Here is a 20,239-nt window from a genome sequence, read left to right on the forward strand (position 1 = left end):
TGATAAAAAGAAATAACTAAATATAAATAAGAACCCTACAATCCATGAAGAGGCACAATACAACACTAATCACAATCCAGTACATTTATATGCATGGTAAAATTGAAGTATATTCAAATTAACAAGACCACATTTACAATGTTTAGTAGTCACCCTTAAGGGAAAAAGCCAATGCTCTTATCCTTTAAACTGCCATTCACGACGGCACATTGGGCAATGCGCTTGTGATGTTTGAGAATTAACCCATTTCAGGATACAGTGCAAATGAAACGCATGATTGCATACACCCCAAACTGCAAGAAGAAAAAAGAACAAGTATTACTCACTTTCGTTATAAAGAATTACATAACACTACAATTTGATGAGCAAATCTTGACACCGAGAAAAAGATATCATCCATACATTAATACAAACAGTTTTTCAAGGGGAGTCAAGCGCGAATTTATAGCTCAAAATATAATATTTTTATCTTACTGATGTCTTAAAAGGTTCTCAATCATGTGAAACTGCTTCGGCATAAACCAAAAACTAACAGTAACACACACTTTAGTTGAGTAAATTTGTGAGAATCTCAATAAATAACAAACGAAATTGTCATGAATTTCACCTAATATAAGTGTGTTGGAAAGAATGTAACATACAATGTTAGAGTATATATTTTGCATAAATGTCAAGTCACCCACATGAGCAACAACTATCTTTGCAGGAGTTCAACAAGAGAAGTTTGCATTTTAAATACATTTGCATCATAATTAGGACTACAAACGATGTAATTTTAGAGATAATTAGAAAATTAACAAAATTTGGACAGAGTGATACAGTGTACTATGTGTGAAGAGAAAAAGAAACCAAATAAAAGGACTCTTTTTCTATAATCCTACAAACTTATAAGCAAAGCTTGGAAGCTTCATTGATTCATTTACACAATGTTGATGATTAGTTAATCAAGGCCCAGGCAGTGATATTACAACTAAAACATTTTTCTGAGACTTCCTTCAGCCCTCACAATAGGACCACTGTCTACACAAATAATAACAGAACACATACGTTAGGATTTAAGCACAAGAGGATATCCCACCCAAAAGAATAGTCCATCATGTAAGAGAGCTCACAGCTTATCCTACTCAATGTGACACTTTTAACATTGTTAACCCCCTTAATGCCTGATGTCCATAACCTTCTCACACTATTGACACTGAGCATATTAATTTTTTTGAGACACTGAGCATAAAGCTTTTAAGACAACTTTACTCATTTATTAGTATTGGCTTTGCAGCTTAATCTAGCTTATAATTAGCCTTTTTCCTGTAAGATAACTCTCAATAAAAGAAACAATTGTTGGGACTTAAATACAAGAGGGTATTCCAACCTAAGAATTAGTCCATTAAGTAGGAGAGTCTTAAGGCTTATATTCTACTCAGTGTGAGACTCTTAAATCAAATAAAATCACAAACAGTTACACAATGTGTAGTTGAGTTTAACACTATATCACTAACACAGTTACCCAAAGCACAATGATTAATCGAGAAATTTAACTAGGACAAGTTGGTCCAAATATAATAACAACACAGTCTACCACATAAAAAAATTATATATAGCTTACTCAGAGGACAGTCATCCCCTGGAAGTTTACAGTCTGGACAACATCCATCAAAGGCCATTCTACAGATCCCACACGTTTCATCCTGAGCATCCCAAGTCCACGAAGCAATACCGTGCCATCTACATTTACCAAGAAAGAACAAAAAATTTAGGAAGAGCTTAACATTTATTTACAAATGACTAGAAAAAATGATAAAGGAGACTGACAATTCAGAACAAAAATAGGGTTAAATTAAATTCTTCATGTTTAATAGAAAATTGAAGTGAAAAGGCAATGGAACTCAATTTCACACCGGCACCAACTTCTGTCCTCCTAAAAATTATTTCCACTCCCTCCTTACTTTTCATCTTCTCTAACCTTAACTATTCAAACATGGTAATCCACACATATGAGAAAGCATCATCCATGAATTATCTGACAGATAAACTAAGCAAAACAAATTCATAACAGCATGTAAGTTATGTTGAAGATAAAAGAAAGAACTTACTCTGTTTAGAAAATCAGGAGGTACCCAATCAGAGACCTTAGTCAAGAAAAACATCATTTTTATTATTTAATTTGTTTTCTGCAATGAAAATTTGAAAAGCATACTGTACCAAAACAAAGATGCAATAATCAATCAACTAATAAAGGGGAAAAATGATGCTAAACGGAATGTGAAAAGGATACGCAAGATCTTCACTTTCATCTCCGATCCCGTGCCTAACAACAACAATGGCTAATGGAGGAGCCGCGCCTGCGAGAAAGAGAAGAGATGGAATGCGAGCCAGCCCTCTCAGTTTTTCATCAATAAATCTTTCATTCTTAACTTAACAGTTAGAATATATATAATTTTATAAATAAATAAACATTAACAATATAGATAACATTTTCAAAATAACATAATTTTTTTTAAGTAAAATATTCTAAATAAAAATATGTATTAAGAAGTTTTGTTATATATTATTTAATTAAATAATAATTCTTATTAATAATAAAATTTACTTAAAAATAGTAAATATATTTATTTTGAAAGATAATATTTAAATAAAAATAAATTTTGCAATGTATGATACTTTAATATTTCATTAAAAAAATCATATTTAATATTGAATTTTCATCAACATATTATACAAGTTGTAAGATCTGAAAATTAGATTTTTTTTTTTTTTCTGCAGTAGCACAGGTTGGATTTTCAATTACCCAAGTAGCATAGATAATATTTATGAGTCCAGATTTTCTAGATTTTTTGGTTTTGTCCTTCAGCATTAAAAATAATTTAAAAATATTTTTAATATATTTTAAAATTTTAAAATCAGTGGTCATTAGTATGTTACAAAGACACAACAGAGGGATAATACAGAAAAAACTCAGTAAAGAATTCAAATTCAATATTTACCTACATAGTAGAGTTTTGGCTGTAGGTTAGAATGGGGTTCCTCGACACGAATTTTGAACATGGTTGGTTGAAATTTTGACCTTAATACCAGTCCAAATTCGATTTTTGGGAATCTGAATTCTGAATTGGTTTTACAATTTTTTTTTCGAATTTCATCAAAATAAAGGGTATGAAAAATTTTTAAAAATATATATGTTTAGTAGATTGAAGTATATTTATATTTATGGTTGGATGTTGTAAAATAAAAGATATTAAATTTAATTTTTTTTAATTATTAAACAATAAGAGATGGATAAATAAATTATTTAAGAAATAGAAAATATATAAGTGTAAGGTCTTTTTGTAATAACTTTCGTGTGATCAGATGCATAGAGGAGGAAAAGTTGAACTACACAACTTTCTTGTTAGAAGAAGAAGCTTAGTACTGGTGGGATGGTATGCAGTGGCTGATGGAATTTGACTGGGAGGCTATCACCTAGAACAGTTTCAAAGCTATGTTTTTAGAAAAATACTTTCCGAGTAGTGCCAAGATCGAAAGGGAGCATGAGTTTTTGGCATTGCGTCAAGACAAGATGTCGGTGCAGGACTACATCGACAAGATTGAGTATCTGATTCGTTTTTATAGTCAAAGTATGGCGAAAGAGTAAAAGTGTCAAAGGTTTGAACAGGGGCTGAGGTATGATCTAATGAGGATGATTGTACCTCTGAAAATCAAGAAGTTTCCAGCTTTGGTCAGGAAGACAAAGAAAGTAGAGATACTGAAGATGAACCGAGGCCGAGTCGAAAAGACTCATAAGAACAAGTTTGTTAGAGGAAAGCCAGGGAAGAAGCCCTATCAGTGATCCCAACCGTTTGTGCCAGTAGCCGTGAAGTGCTTTGAATGCGGTTGTGCGCACTACAAGAGGAACTGCCTTAAGCTCTTTGGAGTGAAGGTTGAAGAGAAGAGGTGCTTTGTGTGTAATAAGCCAGGACATTTTGTTCATGTTTGTCCTAAGAAGAAGATGGTGAATGCACAACAACAACCAAGTTCCTCGAGGGTGAAGCCCAAGGCAGTTGGGAGAGTTTTTGCTTTGACTGGTGAAGAGGCCGTTAAGCCAGAAAATCTCATCCTAGACACATGTCTTTTTGTTTGGAAGATGTGTGCATGTCTTGTATGATTCTGGAGCTCCTTTGTTTCGTCTGCTTTGTTGTCTACTAGTGAGTGATCTAAGGTGTGAACTGATGGTTTCTACACTAGCATCGGTTAGATCTCGACCAATTTAGTTTGTGTTGGATGTTGATTGTAGTCGTCGGATGTAAGTTCAAAGTGAACTGATCTCCTTGTCTCTTCAAGGCCTGGATATATAGGAATGGATTGTTGACTACCAATCATGTTCTTCTTGACTGTAGACGACAACAATTGGTGTTTCCAGACTCAAATGGTTTAGAGTTTATCTCAACCAAGGAAGTCCTAAAGGACGTTAGTGATGGAACCATGTTTTTTATGGTGATGGCTTAGGAGAAGAAGAAGAGTTCTGAGGAGCAGACAATGGGTATCTCGGTGGTAGGAGATTTTGCGAATGTATTATTGTCAGGATTGTCGCTAAATAGAGAAGTGGAGTTCTTATAGATTTGGGCCAAAAGTTGGACTAGTGTTTGTGGCCTCGTACAGAATGGTTCTGGCAGAGTTAGCAAAGCTAAAGAGATAGATTGAGGAACTGCTAGAAAAGAATTTATCAGACATATTGGGAGCTTCAATTTTGTTTTTAAAAAATAATGATAGTAGTTCAAGGTTGTGCATAAACTATCCACAACTGAACAAGTTAATGATTAAAAACAAACAAATGTGTGGGTGGTTAAAAATTTTATATAAGAGTGAGAAAGTTCTAGAGAAAGAAAGTTTAGAGAGATTATGTGATTGAAGATAATAAAACTCGTTTATAAAAATTCTATTTATACTTTAAATTTTTAATATTAAAATAATTAAATATCATTATTTAAAACATAATATCAATTCTAACACATGACTTGTGAGGATCTTACATTTTACCTTTTACCAGAGGAACTATCTTTTTAAGTAACAAAAATATTGAAAAAAAATTAATAATTATGATTATATTGTATATTATTATAACAAATTATTTTTTCATAAAATATTGTTAATTAAAAGTTTAGGGTTTAGGTCTTCATTTGGGTAAAATTACCATGATATGTATTCAATGAGACTTGCCACCGTGATTTTTGGTGGTGTGTACTGAAGAGACTTCCCAACACGCAACCACCCTCATGGAATCAGCGACATGGAGTAACCCTCTCTCATTTTCCCTTTTCAATTCCCATTCACGCCATCTCACACAATACAAATTTATGGCCTTTTCAACTCTCCAAACCTTCCCAGTACCTTCCTTTTCTTTTACTTTTTCTTCTTCTTCTTCTTCTTCCCACCTCAAACCCTCTTCTTCCTTTCCAAAACCCACCACTCTACTTCTCAACTCTCGTCCCCTTCGCTCTTTCCCTCGAGCCATGCACGTCTCGTCCATCCAAGATGCCATTGGAGGGGCAATTTCCCTCGTCCAATCGTCTCCCGCCACATGGCACTCTGCGCTTTTCAGCAATGCCATGATATTTCTTTTGGGTTCTCCGATTTTGGTCACTGGGCTGTCTCTCTCCGGCATCGTTGCCGCTTTTCTGCTCGGAACGCTTACTTGGCGCGCTTTTGGGCCCTCTGGGTTCTTTCTTGTTGCTGTCTACTTTGTTATTGTGAGTTCACTTTTCTTACTTGCTAAGCTTGTTTTGAAGGTGGTGCTTTTCTCAGTTTAAAGTTGGGGTTTGGGGAGTGGCGTGGAGTTTTATTCTGGGGTGGGGAATGTGGGCTCTTTGAGAGTGATGAATGTTGAGATCAAATTTTGGTATTAGTTGAACAACTGTGATGTGAAATTGGGTGGTGGTTTTTCCTTATTTTGAGAATGACAACTGTGGAGATCAAATAGTGTGGGAGATCAAGTTGTTCCTTAACTTGATTTGAAAGATATTAGTTTTGAGGGAAAAAATGGTTTTGCGTGGAATTATATTCAATTCTGAAGGTGGGTGGGGAGGTTTTTCTAGATTTAGTGTATGGCGAAAATGATGAGCTTTTTTTAGAGAAGAGGGATTGCTTATTGATGGAGTTCTGTGCAATTTCGAGAATGGACGTGAGAATTTTCCTTTCTTTTTCTTCTGGGTTTGAGGCTGTGTTCTTTGGATTTGATTTGTTTGGGGTTTGTTAGGGTACAGCTGCTACAAAGGTCAAAATGGCGCAGAAAGTGGCTCAGGGGGTTGCTGAGAAAAGAAGAGGAAGAAGGGGTCCCGGTAGTGTTATTGGATCTAGTGCTGCTGGTTGCATTTGCGCCTTCCTTACTATTTTTGGTGTTGGGGGAGAGACATTTTCTCGGCTTTGGAGGCTCGGGTTTGTTGCCAGTTTCTGTACCAAGTTGAGCGACACTGTCTCAAGTGAGATTGGGAAGGCATATGGAAAAACAACGTGAGTAGTGAACTCTATGTGTATGTTGTTTGTGTTATTTTGTTATCAATCTCTACTTATGAAGATTGTTATGCATTTTTATATTTTAGCTTTTATAGAACCCCAAGGTTTGAAATTGCAAACACTGTTTTGCTGCTATCTTGATATTGTGGAAAATTTTGGATGAATGCAGTTGGTGTGGCCACGATTGTGGATGCAATGTGATTACAAGAGACCCCAAAAACCATAACATTGCATTTGAACTTAAAGTTGCAATTGCAAACTGTTTTTTAAAACCTTGGAACCTTGCCCCCTTCCCCTAATATTAGTTTTGTGCCATGAACTGAGGAAACCCCTCAAAGAATCATGATTCCCTATTGATGCAGAGATCTTCTAAACTGTTCTGTAATTTCTGGTGATAAATTTTCCAACTGGAAGCTACCCTGGCGTAACCCATATGTTGTGGTGCATGGATTATGCTGACAATATCTATTGCATTGTGAATTCAATCTATAACATAATCAGATGTAATATATTTTTGTACATTTTTTTATTGCCACTACTAGTACTTTTGTTCTGAATTTATTAACCTGGTTTCTCATTAATTGTGAAATGTGAATTATGATTATCAATTCTAAACATTTTCTGGCATAATATCCAGGTACCTAGTTACGACATTTAAGGTTGTTCCAAGAGGCACAGAAGGGGCTGTTAGCGTTGAAGGAACCTTGGCAGGAATTGTAGCTTCCGTAGTTCTTGCTTTTATCAGTTTTCTCGTGGGTGAGGTACTTCAGTAATTCCTGTCTCTTAACATCTATACTAATCACAAATTCTTAAACTGAAATACTAAATAGAGAATAGGCTTCCCAAACCTAAGCAACCACCTCTATCACTTTGGGATTGAAACAATTCATCTCCATCTTTAATGCGAGAGAAATAAACAACCACTTATCTCTAGATCACAAACTCTACTATAATTAACCACTTACCTCAATTTTTACTATTTGAGCAATGTAGTGTTTTCTGAGTACATACAGGGAGAGTAATTTATTATTTTTTAGAGCTTCTATTACATTAATTTTGAATTGCGCTCTTATAATTTGCTTCATGATAGCCAGTAGGCTTCTCATGTCCTCCCCTCGATGGCTTGTTAAACCTACAATATTACTGTTTTTGGCATTCAGGAAGCTGTGTTTAGGGTCTGAAATGCTAGTAAATTGATTTTGAAATAGTAAATACTATGTTATTATAAGGTTAAATATACAAACTTATGGAAATGGAATTTGGTTGAATTACGGCAACCTTTTTAGGTTATATTGTGGTGGTGTTAGGGTTTTGTGTGAGGTAAAGTTCTAACTTTTGCAAGGCTAATAATGGTTGCATTAGGTCTTTTTAAGGTGGTAGTGCATTTCTATGCCAGTTGATTTGTGTTTGAAAGATGTTGGTGTTGCACTCATTTGTTGAAAGAACATCTTAGAGGGATTTAATAGCAGGATATTGATTTTGTTTTTAAATTATTTTAAAGTGAGTGGTAGGTTTAGTATGAACAGATCAGCTTTCTAATCATTGAACACAAAAGTATAAATCTTAGATAGTAGTGCTTAGCAGGTCCTGTCAAATTCTGAAATTGCTATAGCAGGAAAAGGGACGACTGCTATTTTATTTCTTACAATACAAAGTAAATAGGATATACTGCATATATAATACTCAAAAAAGGAAAGATCCACCAAATTTACAAAGCCAAGTCCTAAACATGAATTAATGCGATCCTTCCTAACTAAAATGATACCTAATAGTAATATGAAATGCAACATATCAACAAAGAGTTAAGATACTTTTCCTGAAATTTAGCCGTGCATCCTTCTAATGAATAATTTTTCTCTCATTTGTTGTTTCATAACTTTGAACTAGTTAAATGGGATTCATTTGACATATAACATAAAACATAGTTTTACTGTTAGATCTGAAACAGGGGCATCAACACTTAATTGTTGTAGACATGCCTATGAAATTGGGAAATTCGATATTGAGAAAGGGAATGGAAAATAAAATAAACCACATCAATAATTTTACAATTTGCTGTTTGGGTTTTTGTGAGGGATAGAATATAAATTATAGGAGCAGAACTATGTGAATGCCTTCTTATGTTTTTTAATTGGAACTTTATCATAGGAGTAAAATGTGAAATTTAGTGCAAATTAAGCGACTAAACATCATTGGCTCAACAAGTTCAGGGAACATAGCTTGACTCCCATTTAAGTCACCTCTACTGCAAAGTTAGCATAGAAGAATCTTTTACGTATGTAGTTATTCTTTTATGACCAATTGTTGATGACTTTATGAATTTAAATTCTTTTTGTGACTTGCTTCAGTGTTTTTATTGTTAAACAGGTTGGTTCACATGAAGCAATTATATGTGTACTAGCTGCTCAGATTGCTAATCTTGGCGAGAGTGTAATTGGTGCTGCACTTCAAGAGAAGGAAGGATTTAAATGGGTAGGTTAACAAAGCACTAATATTTTATTTTCAGATCCATGTCAAAAGTCCGTCTTGCCCATTAAATTTGCGTACATATGTTCTAGTTTCTTCTGAGTTATGGAATTCTTGAATACCAATTTGCTAATAAGATTAAATGTTGGTCCAAATTCAAACAGAATGCTTGAGCTTGCGCGCTCAAAGCTGGATTTCATTTTTTACATTCACCAGCTTAACTTTTGTATATCTGGTAGCAGTATGAAGATGTACTTTTTCACTAGTTATTTATGATTACTTTTCTATTTTTTGCAGCTCAACAATGACGCAGTCAATGTCATCAATATATTAATGGGCAGCATCATAGCCGTCTTCATGCAGCAAGCACTCCAGATCTGGTGTTCTTAAAGTTGATGAGTTTTTGAGAAGCTCAATCACATTAACATGGACAGAAGACTGTCCTTCCGATCAGTGGTCATACTCAGATGACTTTGGTTATTACAAAGCTGAATAGCAGTGGCAATTGAAACAGAAAACTCAATTAAGCTGTTGTCACGATTCAAGTCAAGTCTAATGTACGAGAAGCTGTGGTTCTTTCAAAATGTAGGTGTGAACTTCCTTTTCTTGATCCAGCTTACTATCAAGAAATTTAACCGTTCTCTCTGGAATGTAGGTGTGAACTCAATTATGTTTGGAGGCCTTTCATCTCCAAAATAGGTTTCATAAGTTTTAGTACAAAATTCAATTACGTGAAAGTTGTATATTCTTTTATTATATTAAACTAGTTTTGGAAAAAGTAATCGTTTCTGACTAGCAAATCGAACACCGTTACTTCACACTTTTCATAAAATTATATAAGATGACTGAGGCGTGGAATTAATATTTTGGTTTAGATTTGATCCTCTAATTATTTTTCATTTTAAAATTTTCAATTTAGTCCTTTGTTCTATTTTAGCAGTTTTTAGTCTCTGAATATCAATTTATGAGAGTATTTTGTTGTTTTTGAAACCATTTACTTGACAAAAAAGACTGACTTAAGCTATTAAAGGAGATAAAAGAAAAAAGTAAAAAAGGACTAAATAACATTACACTAAGATACAAGTAATTTATAAGTTTCTATTGTATAGGATGAACACTCCCCCAATTTTGCTATTTAGTGAATTAAATAAACATACTAAAAGGATTATTCATCCAATGTTATCCAACCAATCACAATAGGGCGACTAAATGGCAGCAAACCAGAAGATAAGTTAATAATGTCCAATCATATTGTAAACTTAGAATTTCAGCCAATTCACTTCCCCAGCTAAAGCCAGTCAAGCACCTCTTCACGATCTTATAAATATAATTGAAGCAGATATAATAGACAAAATAATTTACAAGACCAATATCAAATTAGCTTGAGAACATGTAATCCCATTATTTCATCAATTAACCAATGTTTAAAACAATTACAACGCAACTTACAAGCAGCCCATTAAATACTGCAAGATATATAAATTCTCTCATTGATTTTATGCTAATTACGATTGTCAAAATTTGATCCATAACCTAGTGTTAAGTCTTAATCCACTTTCAAAGCCCTCTCAAAAGAGGTTAAAGTAAGGGAGAGAGGTTAAAGTAAGGGTTAAAATGGTTTGACATACTATAAGATTTTAATTAATTCTTAAAAAAAACACTTTCAGCCCAGGTCGATTTTCTAATAAGTGTATGACCTCAGGTTTAGAGACTGTGTGAACAACAAATAGATGAACCTCATCATTTAGCCTAGCTAAGTTAATCATGTGCATGGCTCCTCTATCATCACACAAAGGCTCTAACCTATTATCTAACATAGTATCCCCCTACAGAATACCACAAGTCCTTAAACTCATCATATCCAAGTCCTTTTACTACACTGACTAAAGGGAAGTAGCTTCACATGTCTGGGTCAAAAGACATAGTTGTGCTTTCCCCCTCATACTTAAGTGGTCCATCATTTATGAACTACCCTCCATGGTGGAAAACAACTTCAAAATGATCCTCCATGTACAACAGTATAACAATATATATCCTATAAAATAATAACAAGGCCAACGACAACAAAAATTATACAAAATTAGAACCACAACAATGAAACATGGGGATCAAGGACAACATAAGTTAAACAAAATAAAAAGCACAAGAAACAAACTTGGCAGACCACATTGCAACAACAATTTAAAGCACAACATTAGAAACACGCTACGACAACACTTCAAACATGGGGGACCACATTACAATTAACAAGAGAACACGAATGACCATGCATCATTGTCCAAAAACCATAAAAGGACAAAATATTCAAACAATTCAACAATTACTAACCTCAACACGTGTTTCACCTCCAACGACCTTCGCGAAACTCTTCCATGTGATTGACCGTCCAACAATTAGCCGTTTCGACCGAAAAACCACCGATAGATGACAACAATTTCGTACAACGAAGCTTTATCTATAGCTAATTTGTCACTAAGTTCACCAATTTCCAAGCACAAGGATGAACCCACAAACCCTATTTTGCCTAATTTCGCATAAACTCAATATTTGACCTAAACATAGGAAAGTTAACCCTAATAACTTTTTATTTGATTTCCACAAATCATTTTTAAATTATGCTTTTATTAAAATCATTTAAATCCACGTAATACCCTTATTCTGTGCCACGTGGTTATTAAAGGATACCTCAGCATGTCACCAGGCAAGAAAGCTAACGCCGTCCACAGCAATTAACGACAAGGGCATTATTGACTCAATATTACCAAAATAGAGACCCAATTGAGAACTTTCAAAATATGAGGACCCAATTGATACGAATTTGCAGAAATAGGGTCCTCCAAAGTGATTAAACCTAAATAAATAAATAAAATCTTTTCACATAAATATACACCCAATGCCTTTAAAGAGAAGTCTTCCTAGCCATAAGTGATTGTCCTCATACGGTAGCCTCCCCGACCAAAAATATACCGTATCATCCTTACAAGAGAGTCTCTCCGACCAAAAATGGAAGACATTGCTCTCACACAATAGCCTCCCTGACTAATGGAACAAATCATCCTTCTAAATAATCTTTCCAACTAATGGAACAAATCATTCTTTTGAGTAATCTTTCCAACTAATGGAACAAATAACTCTTCCAAGTAGCTCCTTGACTAATGAAGCAAATAACTCTTCCAAGCTACCTCTCTGCTGCTATGGTAAAACACATTCACAAACACAACTTTTCAAAATATATATCTTCATAAAACCCATCTTTTTAATCCATTTATTCCAAATACTTGTATAACATACCAAAACTTTCATTCTATAATCACATTTTTTAAGAACAAGTCATATCCTACAAAACAATCACTCACTTAATAATAACAACGAATAAACTTTCAAATTTGATAAACTACTTTTAATTTTCTTGAATTTAGTTTATCAAAAATAATATATATAAAAAAAATGTGTCACAACCCATTTTTTCTTATACCACTGTCAGAGTTTCAACAAATCTCTTTCTATCCCAAAACTTAATCAAACACTGCACCCCGCAAATTTACGCACAACACGCACTCACACACACATTTTATGTGTTTTTTAAGCAAAATAAAAACAATTCACTAATTTCTAATATACGAATCTTACATAAGAAAAATTTATATATAAAGATCTTTTCCATTATATAGAAGTTTTTTTTTATATATAACTTAACTTCTAATATCTATATATAATATCGTATGTAACAGGTCTATTACATACAAATCTAAATCGGTATGTAATAATTCATAAGTAAAAATATTTATGTAATTGAAAAGTTATTTTTAACATGTTTTTATATCTCAAACTAAATAAATCCAATTATAACAAATTTTATATAAAATATCTTATTAAAGTATAAAAACTAACTAAGAATCTATTATTAAAGGTCAAATAAGGACATAAATATGCACTTATTTTATCTTTAAATAGTGGACTAGTACGAATGTTGGATTAAATTTTACCTGAACATATTTAACATGTATTTTTCAGATGATATAAATCTATATTTCATTTGTTGAATCTTTAATGTATAAATCTATGTGTGGTTTTCATAATTTTTTATATATTGGTGTTTTAATGGAATTAGATTGCTTTTGGTTTGCTAATTACTATATTTCCTTGTATATTTTTTAAAATTAAAAAATTATTTCAATAATTTACTATTATAAGTGTTATTTATTTGTGATTTGCTATGATTATATTTTGTATATAAGCAAATATGGTGCAGAAGCTTTACAAGGATTGAAGTTTATTTGTTGACATTTTAAATAATTATATTTATATTCATATATTTTAAATTTGAAAGATTATATATCTAAAAGTGCTATTTTTACAGGAATAACTCATCTTTAACCTCATTTCTTGATTTTTTTTGTTTGTACACTTTTCTTTTCTAATCGCACAGTAGACATATTCTTCTTGAATGAAAATCATTTTCGCCAATCTGGATATAGAAATAGGCAATATCCTCTTTGTTTCCCTACAGCGATAACCTAAGTTTATCTTTCTAGAAAATTTAACGATGGATTTTGAAGCTCCATTATCTGAATGAAAGTACAATTTTATGCACAAGTTGTAAGATATTAGACATCATGATTGGGTTTGTCTTTGTCAAAGAATCCTAAACATTATTGATTATGGATATGAAAATGGTCCAAGTCAGCCATATCCATGTCTATGATCAACATTTGAACACCACCATGAAAATTTATCAAGATTTTATTGCCTCCAGGTCTATGTGTTTAAAATGTCACCTCTCATTTTCCAATTTATTTCAATTCCTTAATATTCCAAACACAAACTGTAATACTCTATGCATGACAGCTATTTTTTTAAAAAAAATATATTTATAATAAAACAAGTCTATGGAGCAGAATTAATCTTATTTACAATATTATAGAGTCACAAGTTCAATAAATATTAAACATGAGGTCTATTATTTGATCATTCAATGACATGAGCATAGTGTTCTAATTATTAAGTTAACTTTCAAGTTGTATTTTAGTCTAAATACATATACTCAATCTTGAACTAAATTTTTCTAATTTTTTTATTGATTTTAGTGTTTGTGATGTTTAAAAAAAGAAATTGCTCATATTTGGCATTTATTTACATGCAATATCGCTTATATTTCAAAATATATTGCTATGGCTTTAAAATTGTAAGTAAAATAGTTTATGCTCTAACATGTCATTGATACAATAAAAATAATTTTAAATATCTTAAATAAGATATTGATGATTAACCTTAATCATATTATTTTAAAAGACTTGATCTTGAAATAATATCAATGAATATTTTTTTTATGTAAAATTCAAACTTCTTCTTCATATGACTTAATTAATTAGATGTAAATAATTATTAATTAATAAATAAATGACCTAAAAATTAAATGTAATCATATTTAATTAACTAAAATCATTAGAAGTGAAAGTAAGAAGGAAAGAATTTAGTTAAACATTTTAAAATTTATGGAGAATGAACGAGATTTTATCTAAAAATAAGATTGAGTATAAATCTTGTTTTAAAAACTAATTTTATAAAATTGAGTAAGACTTAAAAACATTTTATTTTATAAATAATTCAAGACACTAAAGGTTTTTCATGATTAATTAATTACTTTTTGGTCCACTCATGTGGAATATGATTTATACAGCTAGCACATTATTTGTCTTGGTGTTTCATTCTCAATCACTCGAATTCAATATAAGAATAAAAATAATATGTGGCTATAATTTGATAAGGATATTTTTGTTGTGAGACATGTAGGGTGGGTGTGAAGTATGAGCATTTATCTAAGGAGATTTTTTAGGTGAAATAACGTTATCATACGAATGAGCTTGCAATAATTATTCTAAGGAATATCGTTCTTGTAGGTCCTCTACACTCAGATTCACCACTGCGCACATTCAATTTCAGGTCTTTCATTCTTCCTTTTTCTCTCTTTCACATGGATCACTACACCAAATAAAAAAGAAAAAAAATATACTCTCTACTTCGACTTCAACATATTTCAATGCGTTATACTTTCTTTTTTCCAACAAGAAATTTAATTAATAAAAAACAACACACTATGAAATCTTAGACGATACCTCAATTAAGTTTATTTTATATATATATTTAATAATTTTACTTGAACAAAATTTTTTAAATATAATTATTTTCTTTTAATTCTTTAATTTGTCTTTTAAAATGAAAATCCTGACAAAACTTTAAGCTTTTAAAAAGATAATAGTAATTAATCTTAATAATTCGATAAAAATGAATTTCAGCTAATTTTAAATGATATTATTTTTCTTGAAAGTTAAATTACGAATGTGTTGCATTTTAGTTATTTAAATAATATAACATTTTAAAGTATTTTCTTCCATTTATATTTTTTACTATTGTTTATGTATATAAAATTAAAGTACTTTTTTTCTTTTCAAAATGAAGTAATCCAAAAATCCAAGAGTTTGTCGTGTAGTGGGCAACTAGTGACAAACTTGAAACACCTTTATCACCAATGTGCAATGAACAATCAAAAGAGGTTTATAAACAGACAAGGCATCACTTTCCACAAATAATGAGTTATAAGTTCTTATCTAACTTAACCATAAGTCTTTCTCAAACTTTATGAAAATAATAATAATAATAATAATAATAATAATAATAATAATAATAATAATAATAAGAATAATTAATAATTAAGACTTATAAGAGGCACATTACACGTGCATCAACATTATCTTAACCTTTTTCGCTTAGTTGCCCATTTTTAGTAAAGTAAACTCTACACTAAATCGATTAACTTTTCAGTGAAGATATTTTCCTTTTAGTATCAATAAAATTATTTTTATTATTGTTATTTACTTTAAAATCTAATATAGTGTCATTTATAACATTATTTATTAATTCATGCAAATTTTAAACTAATTAATGATGCAGACATAATTTATAGTTTAAACCAATTAATAATATTCGTCTTTTGATCATTAATATCACTCCCATCTTTAATTATTCTTGGCTTTTAATCAATAATATCACTCAAGAAACTCCATGCTTTTTATCATTCCCTTGAATGTACGTTTAAAGAACTTCCTACCGAACTAATTTTGAATTAAAATGTTTTCAAAAATTAATTCTTGTCACAAAATTTAAAATACAATGTTTACTCCATTAAATTTTTAACAGAAGACTAAATATATAAACATTTATTTAAAATAACATAAATGTAAACGAAAATTTAAATAACTCTATAAAACCTAGCTCACAAAGGTAACAAACAAGTTAATTTGATATAATATTATAAGAGATTCAACACATAGATATATCCACTGATAAGATTTTGTCGGATCAAGTCTTCACAAATTTGCTTTTAATACCATTTCAAAGCCTCCTACTAATAAGGAAAGTATCTTGTATGAGACTTTGTATCCTAACAATATATATATTCACAAGAAATTTAGTGAAGGAGAAAACTTTTGTCACAACAAATCAATATTGAATCAGATCTCTCTAATAATCCAATAGTGCATCTGTATAAGACTGGAGCTGAAATGAGAATGTTACAAATAGCAAACTCAATAGTAGAAAGCCTTCCAATGACATGCAGGGAGTTAGAGATTACTCCCTAGTCCCTAGAAGAAACTGAGACAGCCAAGAATAGAAACATGTACGTAGCTGATGAAATGAAGCTTCAGTGCAACGTGTGAGAACTTAGAATCATACCAGAAAACAATGGAATCAATGTCTCTAAGTTATTGGCAAAGAGTAAACAATTATTCAAGGTGCCTCCGGCGTCTAGAAAAAGTACTGCTGATCTTATGAGAGTGTTGCATGTGAGAAAAGCTTATGTCTGGAACAAACAGAAGACTATCAGATGAATACTGAAGGTGTTTTGGCCAGTGTAACCCAGAAGCTGTTGGTGGTGAAGGGATCTGTGGAACTGTCCATGAAGAATCTGGAACATGTTCCAAATACTCCTCCTCCTCCTTCATTTCCTCCGGAGAATCAGAATCCCCTAACTTACCACTGTCAGCCTGCACATACTCATCAAGAAAGGAATAGGTGAAAAAGAAAATTACGCAACCATCAACCATAGAGATAAGACTATAACATAATCAAAGTGCAACCTAAATGGAAAAAGTTGATGAAAGTTAGGAAAAAACACATGATGTATACCGAAGGTATTTTGCCTAATTATCAGTACATTGTAAACACTCAGTCTCAAGGAATGTGAACATAATCAATTGAATGAGAATAGTCACAAGGTAAAAAAATATCATGTTTTTAAGTACTCAATGGTGTTTTTTGTTAATTGATCACCACTAGTGTCATGGTAATAGCTCTTTGTAACCTTTAAGATGTTGATTTTTATTAATCTTTAGGAATTGTGTTTCAAGGGAAAGCCAACTGTGTATTGCACTTCTGAAAGGTCAATATTTCAAATGTTAAAATGGATCTACAAATATGGGAGAGAAAGAAACCGAAATGCACTTCAATCAATCAATCTGTCAGATTCCAATGCTTGAAGTCTATTGAATGTAACCTTTTCTGACCACAAATATGCAACATATTTACAAAAGCTATACTATATTTTCCAGTTGTTTGGTGATGTGACCAACATGTTAATAGGGCATATACCTTTGGCAGACATGATTGGCCCCATCCCTGTTCTATTTTCCCCAGCACATGTTAAAGGCACTACCACACATAATTTATCTATGACCAAAGATGAATCTAAGCTCTGGAATGCTTAACCTAGTAAAAAAAATCAAACCTTTAAAGATGGAAACTCTACAAAACCAATGAGCAGGGAATACAAGGTTATGCCAAACATACCCTTGTTGATCCTTCCATGTAATCATAATTCTGACTGAACTCGTTTAGGCCAATAAATTCATCTATTGTCCACTGTGAGATATTTCCAACGGTAGAACCACCACCAAAAGACTCCTTAGCTGGTGGAAACCCCCCAACTCCTCCACCTTCGATAGGTAACAATTCATTGTAATCTGAGTTCTGAGGTTCTGTGGAAACCTTTCTAGAGATAGAAGACGACTTTGTATCAGAAATTTTCTCCCCAGAATCTGTCTTCAAAGACGATGAGGATGCACCAGGCTCTGTAGCTTCAAGGCCTACTCTTACACCGGTGAGAAGAAACCTCTGATGACCAGAGACATAAGCATTTGCTGTATGTATTGCCAAATCACATTTTCTGCAGAACAGTGCCCGATCCTCTAGACAGAAAAAATAGCCTAATGCTTCCTGTAAAGGGTAGCAGACTCTACCATCATCACAAGCTAATCTAAAACAGCAACCAGTTTTAATTCATTTAAACTGAACCAAGACAAAACAACAAAATAAGGATATGATTAAATGTTGACTGACGATGGTTTCAGTAACACATACTTTTTTTCAATAAGAATAAAATCATAATTTAATATAAATCCTCAAAAGTGTCAATTAAAAGAACTTATTCTTGTGAATGTTCACAAATGAAATTATGGCTCATTTGGTGGTCAAAGTAGGCTAAAAATGAGTAAATAAGAGAACAGGATACAGTAGAAAAGGACATGATCATGATAAGCTATCATCCTATCATGTGTTGGATGCACACTAGATAACTAGAAAATAGCAGCATAAATTGAATGTAAATGAAAAATATCATTACAAAAGGTAATGGTAGTGACGGGGTCGGTGTTGGTACCAGTGGGGCCACTGACAACGACAGTAATGGTAATGATGAGGCAAACACAACAATGACAATGGTGATGGTCTTGATGGCGACAATGACAAAACTGATTGTGGTCTCAGTAATGCACAAATGGTGAATAGTGTTCAACGTTGTAGTGGTAATCGCGGTGGTGGTTATGGTGGTTGTTGTAGCGGTGGTGATAGTAGTGAAAACTATTGCAATGGCCTACATGTTGGCAGCAAGGATGATGGTGGTAACGAAAATAGTGGTGGTTGTGATCATAGTGGTAATAAAAGTAGTCACAAACAAGATACTTTTGAACTAGTAAACAAGATATGATAAGCAAACAAGTTAAGCTTATCCTATTCCAGCAACTCAACAAACAATATACTTAATAAGATATGATAACTTCTATTTTTCTTCATCCTAACCAAACAACCAGACTGAACGTCAATGGAAATCAGTTATATTCAATTTAATCAAATTTGAAAGAAAAAAAAAAAAAGCATTAACAAAACCTGGAAGAATAGATTTTTCACTAAACCTCAACCTTAAAACCCTTATCACGGTAGACGATATTTGTTTGTAATTCCATCAAGGATAGAGAACAAGCATAATTAGCATCTCATATACTGAGTCGAAAATCAGCAGAAACAGCAATTGCAATCCCCACATAAACCTCAAACAGAATCAGAGACAGTCATTTGATCAAACCCAGAACCTCTCCCAAGTATTAAGCACAAGAAACTGATTCCAAAGAACAGAAATCCCCCAACCCCCTTCTACCAAACTAAAACAAAATAAAAACCACAAAAGCAACACACCTGGCAAATGTCACATTTGGGCATATGAGAGGAAGAGGTAGAAAGAGGAACTCTCTGGTGCTTGCTGGCAAGCTTGTTAGCCGCATGAACCTTTTCATCACACTCCCAACACAGAGCAGCCTCATCAGCACAACACAGAACCTTGGCCTCCGCAGCCTCACAAACGTTGCACTGAATCTTCATCCTGTCTACCCCAATTCAAGTTTCCCCTCCCCCACACCAAAAGTCTTTATCTTTCCCTCAGAAAACACTCACTCCCCAAAAGGGTATCAAACTCCACCCTCTATTCTTCAGACAATAATAAAATTAAGGTAAAACCAGAGTTAAAAAAGTTAAACTTCAACAAATTAAGATAGCCCCACTTGAAATTGAGAAAGAAAAAATAAACAGAAGAAGAGGTTTGGGACACCAAGAAGCAGAGGAACAGGGTTTAAGAAGTGGGGAGATTAGAAGAGAAAGAAAGGAGAAAAAACGAGGATATTTTTTGCGGCCACGATGTTCATGTACACGTGGCAGCAAACTGGCAGTGTCGTGGAAGAGGAGACCAACTGTGCTGGCTTCGGTAATGTTACAGTAAGAAATCAAAATCTTAAAAAGAACAAAATCTAGGATTTTTTTATTTTTGAGTGCAACACTTTGGAAAAATTTTGGCTGAAAATTTTTGGATAGTAACTATAGTTTTGGATATTTTTTTCATTTTTTCGGTTGGGGACTTTTGAGCTTTATATTTCTGCTAACCGGTGGAGTATACACATCCACTAAT

General features: G+C 32.6%; 3 protein-coding genes across 4 annotated transcripts; 1 reads left to right on the forward strand and 2 right to left on the reverse strand.

The window, feature by feature from the left end:
- On the reverse strand, positions 1 to 1,722 carry APC11 (anaphase-promoting complex/cyclosome 11). Its single transcript, XM_088108724.1, has 2 exons — positions 1,604 to 1,722; positions 1 to 293 (listed from the first exon to the last, which is right to left on the reverse strand). The coding sequence occupies exons 1-2, from the start codon at positions 1,659 to 1,661 to the stop codon at positions 178 to 180; spliced, it is 174 nt and encodes a 57-aa protein (XP_087964850.1). The 5' UTR covers positions 1,662 to 1,722; the 3' UTR covers positions 1 to 177.
- Positions 1,723 to 5,201: 3,479 nt separating this feature from the next.
- Positions 5,202 to 9,823, forward strand: LOC124845758 (integral membrane protein (Protein of unknown function DUF92, transmembrane)). Its single transcript, XM_047322916.2, has 5 exons — positions 5,202 to 5,720; positions 6,227 to 6,480; positions 7,121 to 7,244; positions 8,851 to 8,955; positions 9,247 to 9,823. Exons 1-5 carry the CDS (start codon positions 5,247 to 5,249, stop codon positions 9,337 to 9,339), a joined length of 1,050 nt encoding a protein of 349 aa, XP_047178872.1. The 5' UTR covers positions 5,202 to 5,246; the 3' UTR covers positions 9,340 to 9,823.
- Positions 9,824 to 16,231: 6,408 nt separating this feature from the next.
- LZF1 (light-regulated zinc finger protein 1) lies at positions 16,232 to 20,239 on the reverse strand. 2 transcript variants are annotated; one of them, XM_088110441.1, is made up of 3 exons: positions 19,477 to 20,239; positions 17,797 to 18,262; positions 16,232 to 16,994 (listed from the first exon to the last, which is right to left on the reverse strand). In XM_088110441.1, the coding sequence occupies exons 1-3, from the start codon at positions 19,599 to 19,601 to the stop codon at positions 16,734 to 16,736; spliced, it is 852 nt and encodes a 283-aa protein (XP_087966567.1). In that variant the 5' UTR covers positions 19,602 to 20,239; the 3' UTR covers positions 16,232 to 16,733. The 2 variants fall into 2 exon arrangements, with proteins under 2 accessions (XP_087966567.1, XP_047178871.1); XM_047322915.2 differs by having other exon boundaries at positions 17,797 to 18,222; positions 19,477 to 20,033.

The sequence above is a fragment of the Vigna umbellata genome, chromosome 3 (assembly GCF_029865625.1).
Source record: "Vigna umbellata cultivar VRB3 chromosome 3, Vumbellata_1.0, whole genome shotgun sequence".
Taxonomy (NCBI): Eukaryota; Viridiplantae; Streptophyta; class Magnoliopsida; order Fabales; family Fabaceae; genus Vigna; species Vigna umbellata.

Coding starts and splice junctions, on each gene's coding strand:
- APC11 (XM_088108724.1), bottom strand. CDS start 1,661: ATGGCCTTTGATGGATGTTGTCCAGACTGTAAACTTCCAGGGGATGAC. Junction 294..1,603: donor AGGGGATGACTGTCCTCTGA/GTAAGCTATATA, acceptor TTCTTCTTGCAG/TTTGGGGTGTATGCAATCAT.
- LOC124845758 (XM_047322916.2), top strand. CDS start 5,247: ATGGAATCAGCGACATGGAGTAACCCTCTCTCATTTTCCCTTTTCAAT. Junction 5,721..6,226: donor TTGCTGTCTACTTTGTTATT/GTGAGTTCACTT, acceptor GGGGTTTGTTAG/GGTACAGCTGCTACAAAGGT. Junction 7,245..8,850: donor TCAGTTTTCTCGTGGGTGAG/GTACTTCAGTAA, acceptor ATTGTTAAACAG/GTTGGTTCACATGAAGCAAT.
- LZF1 (XM_047322915.2), bottom strand. CDS start 19,659: ATGAAGATTCAGTGCAACGTTTGTGAGGCTGCGGAGGCCAAGGTTCTG. Junction 18,223..19,476: donor CCAAATGTGACATTTGCCAG/GTGTGTTGCTTT, acceptor TACCCTTTACAG/GAAGCATTAGGCTATTTTTT. Junction 16,995..17,796: donor ACATGGAAGGATCAACAAGG/GTATGTTTGGCA, acceptor GAGTATGTGCAG/GCTGACAGTGGTAAGTTAGG.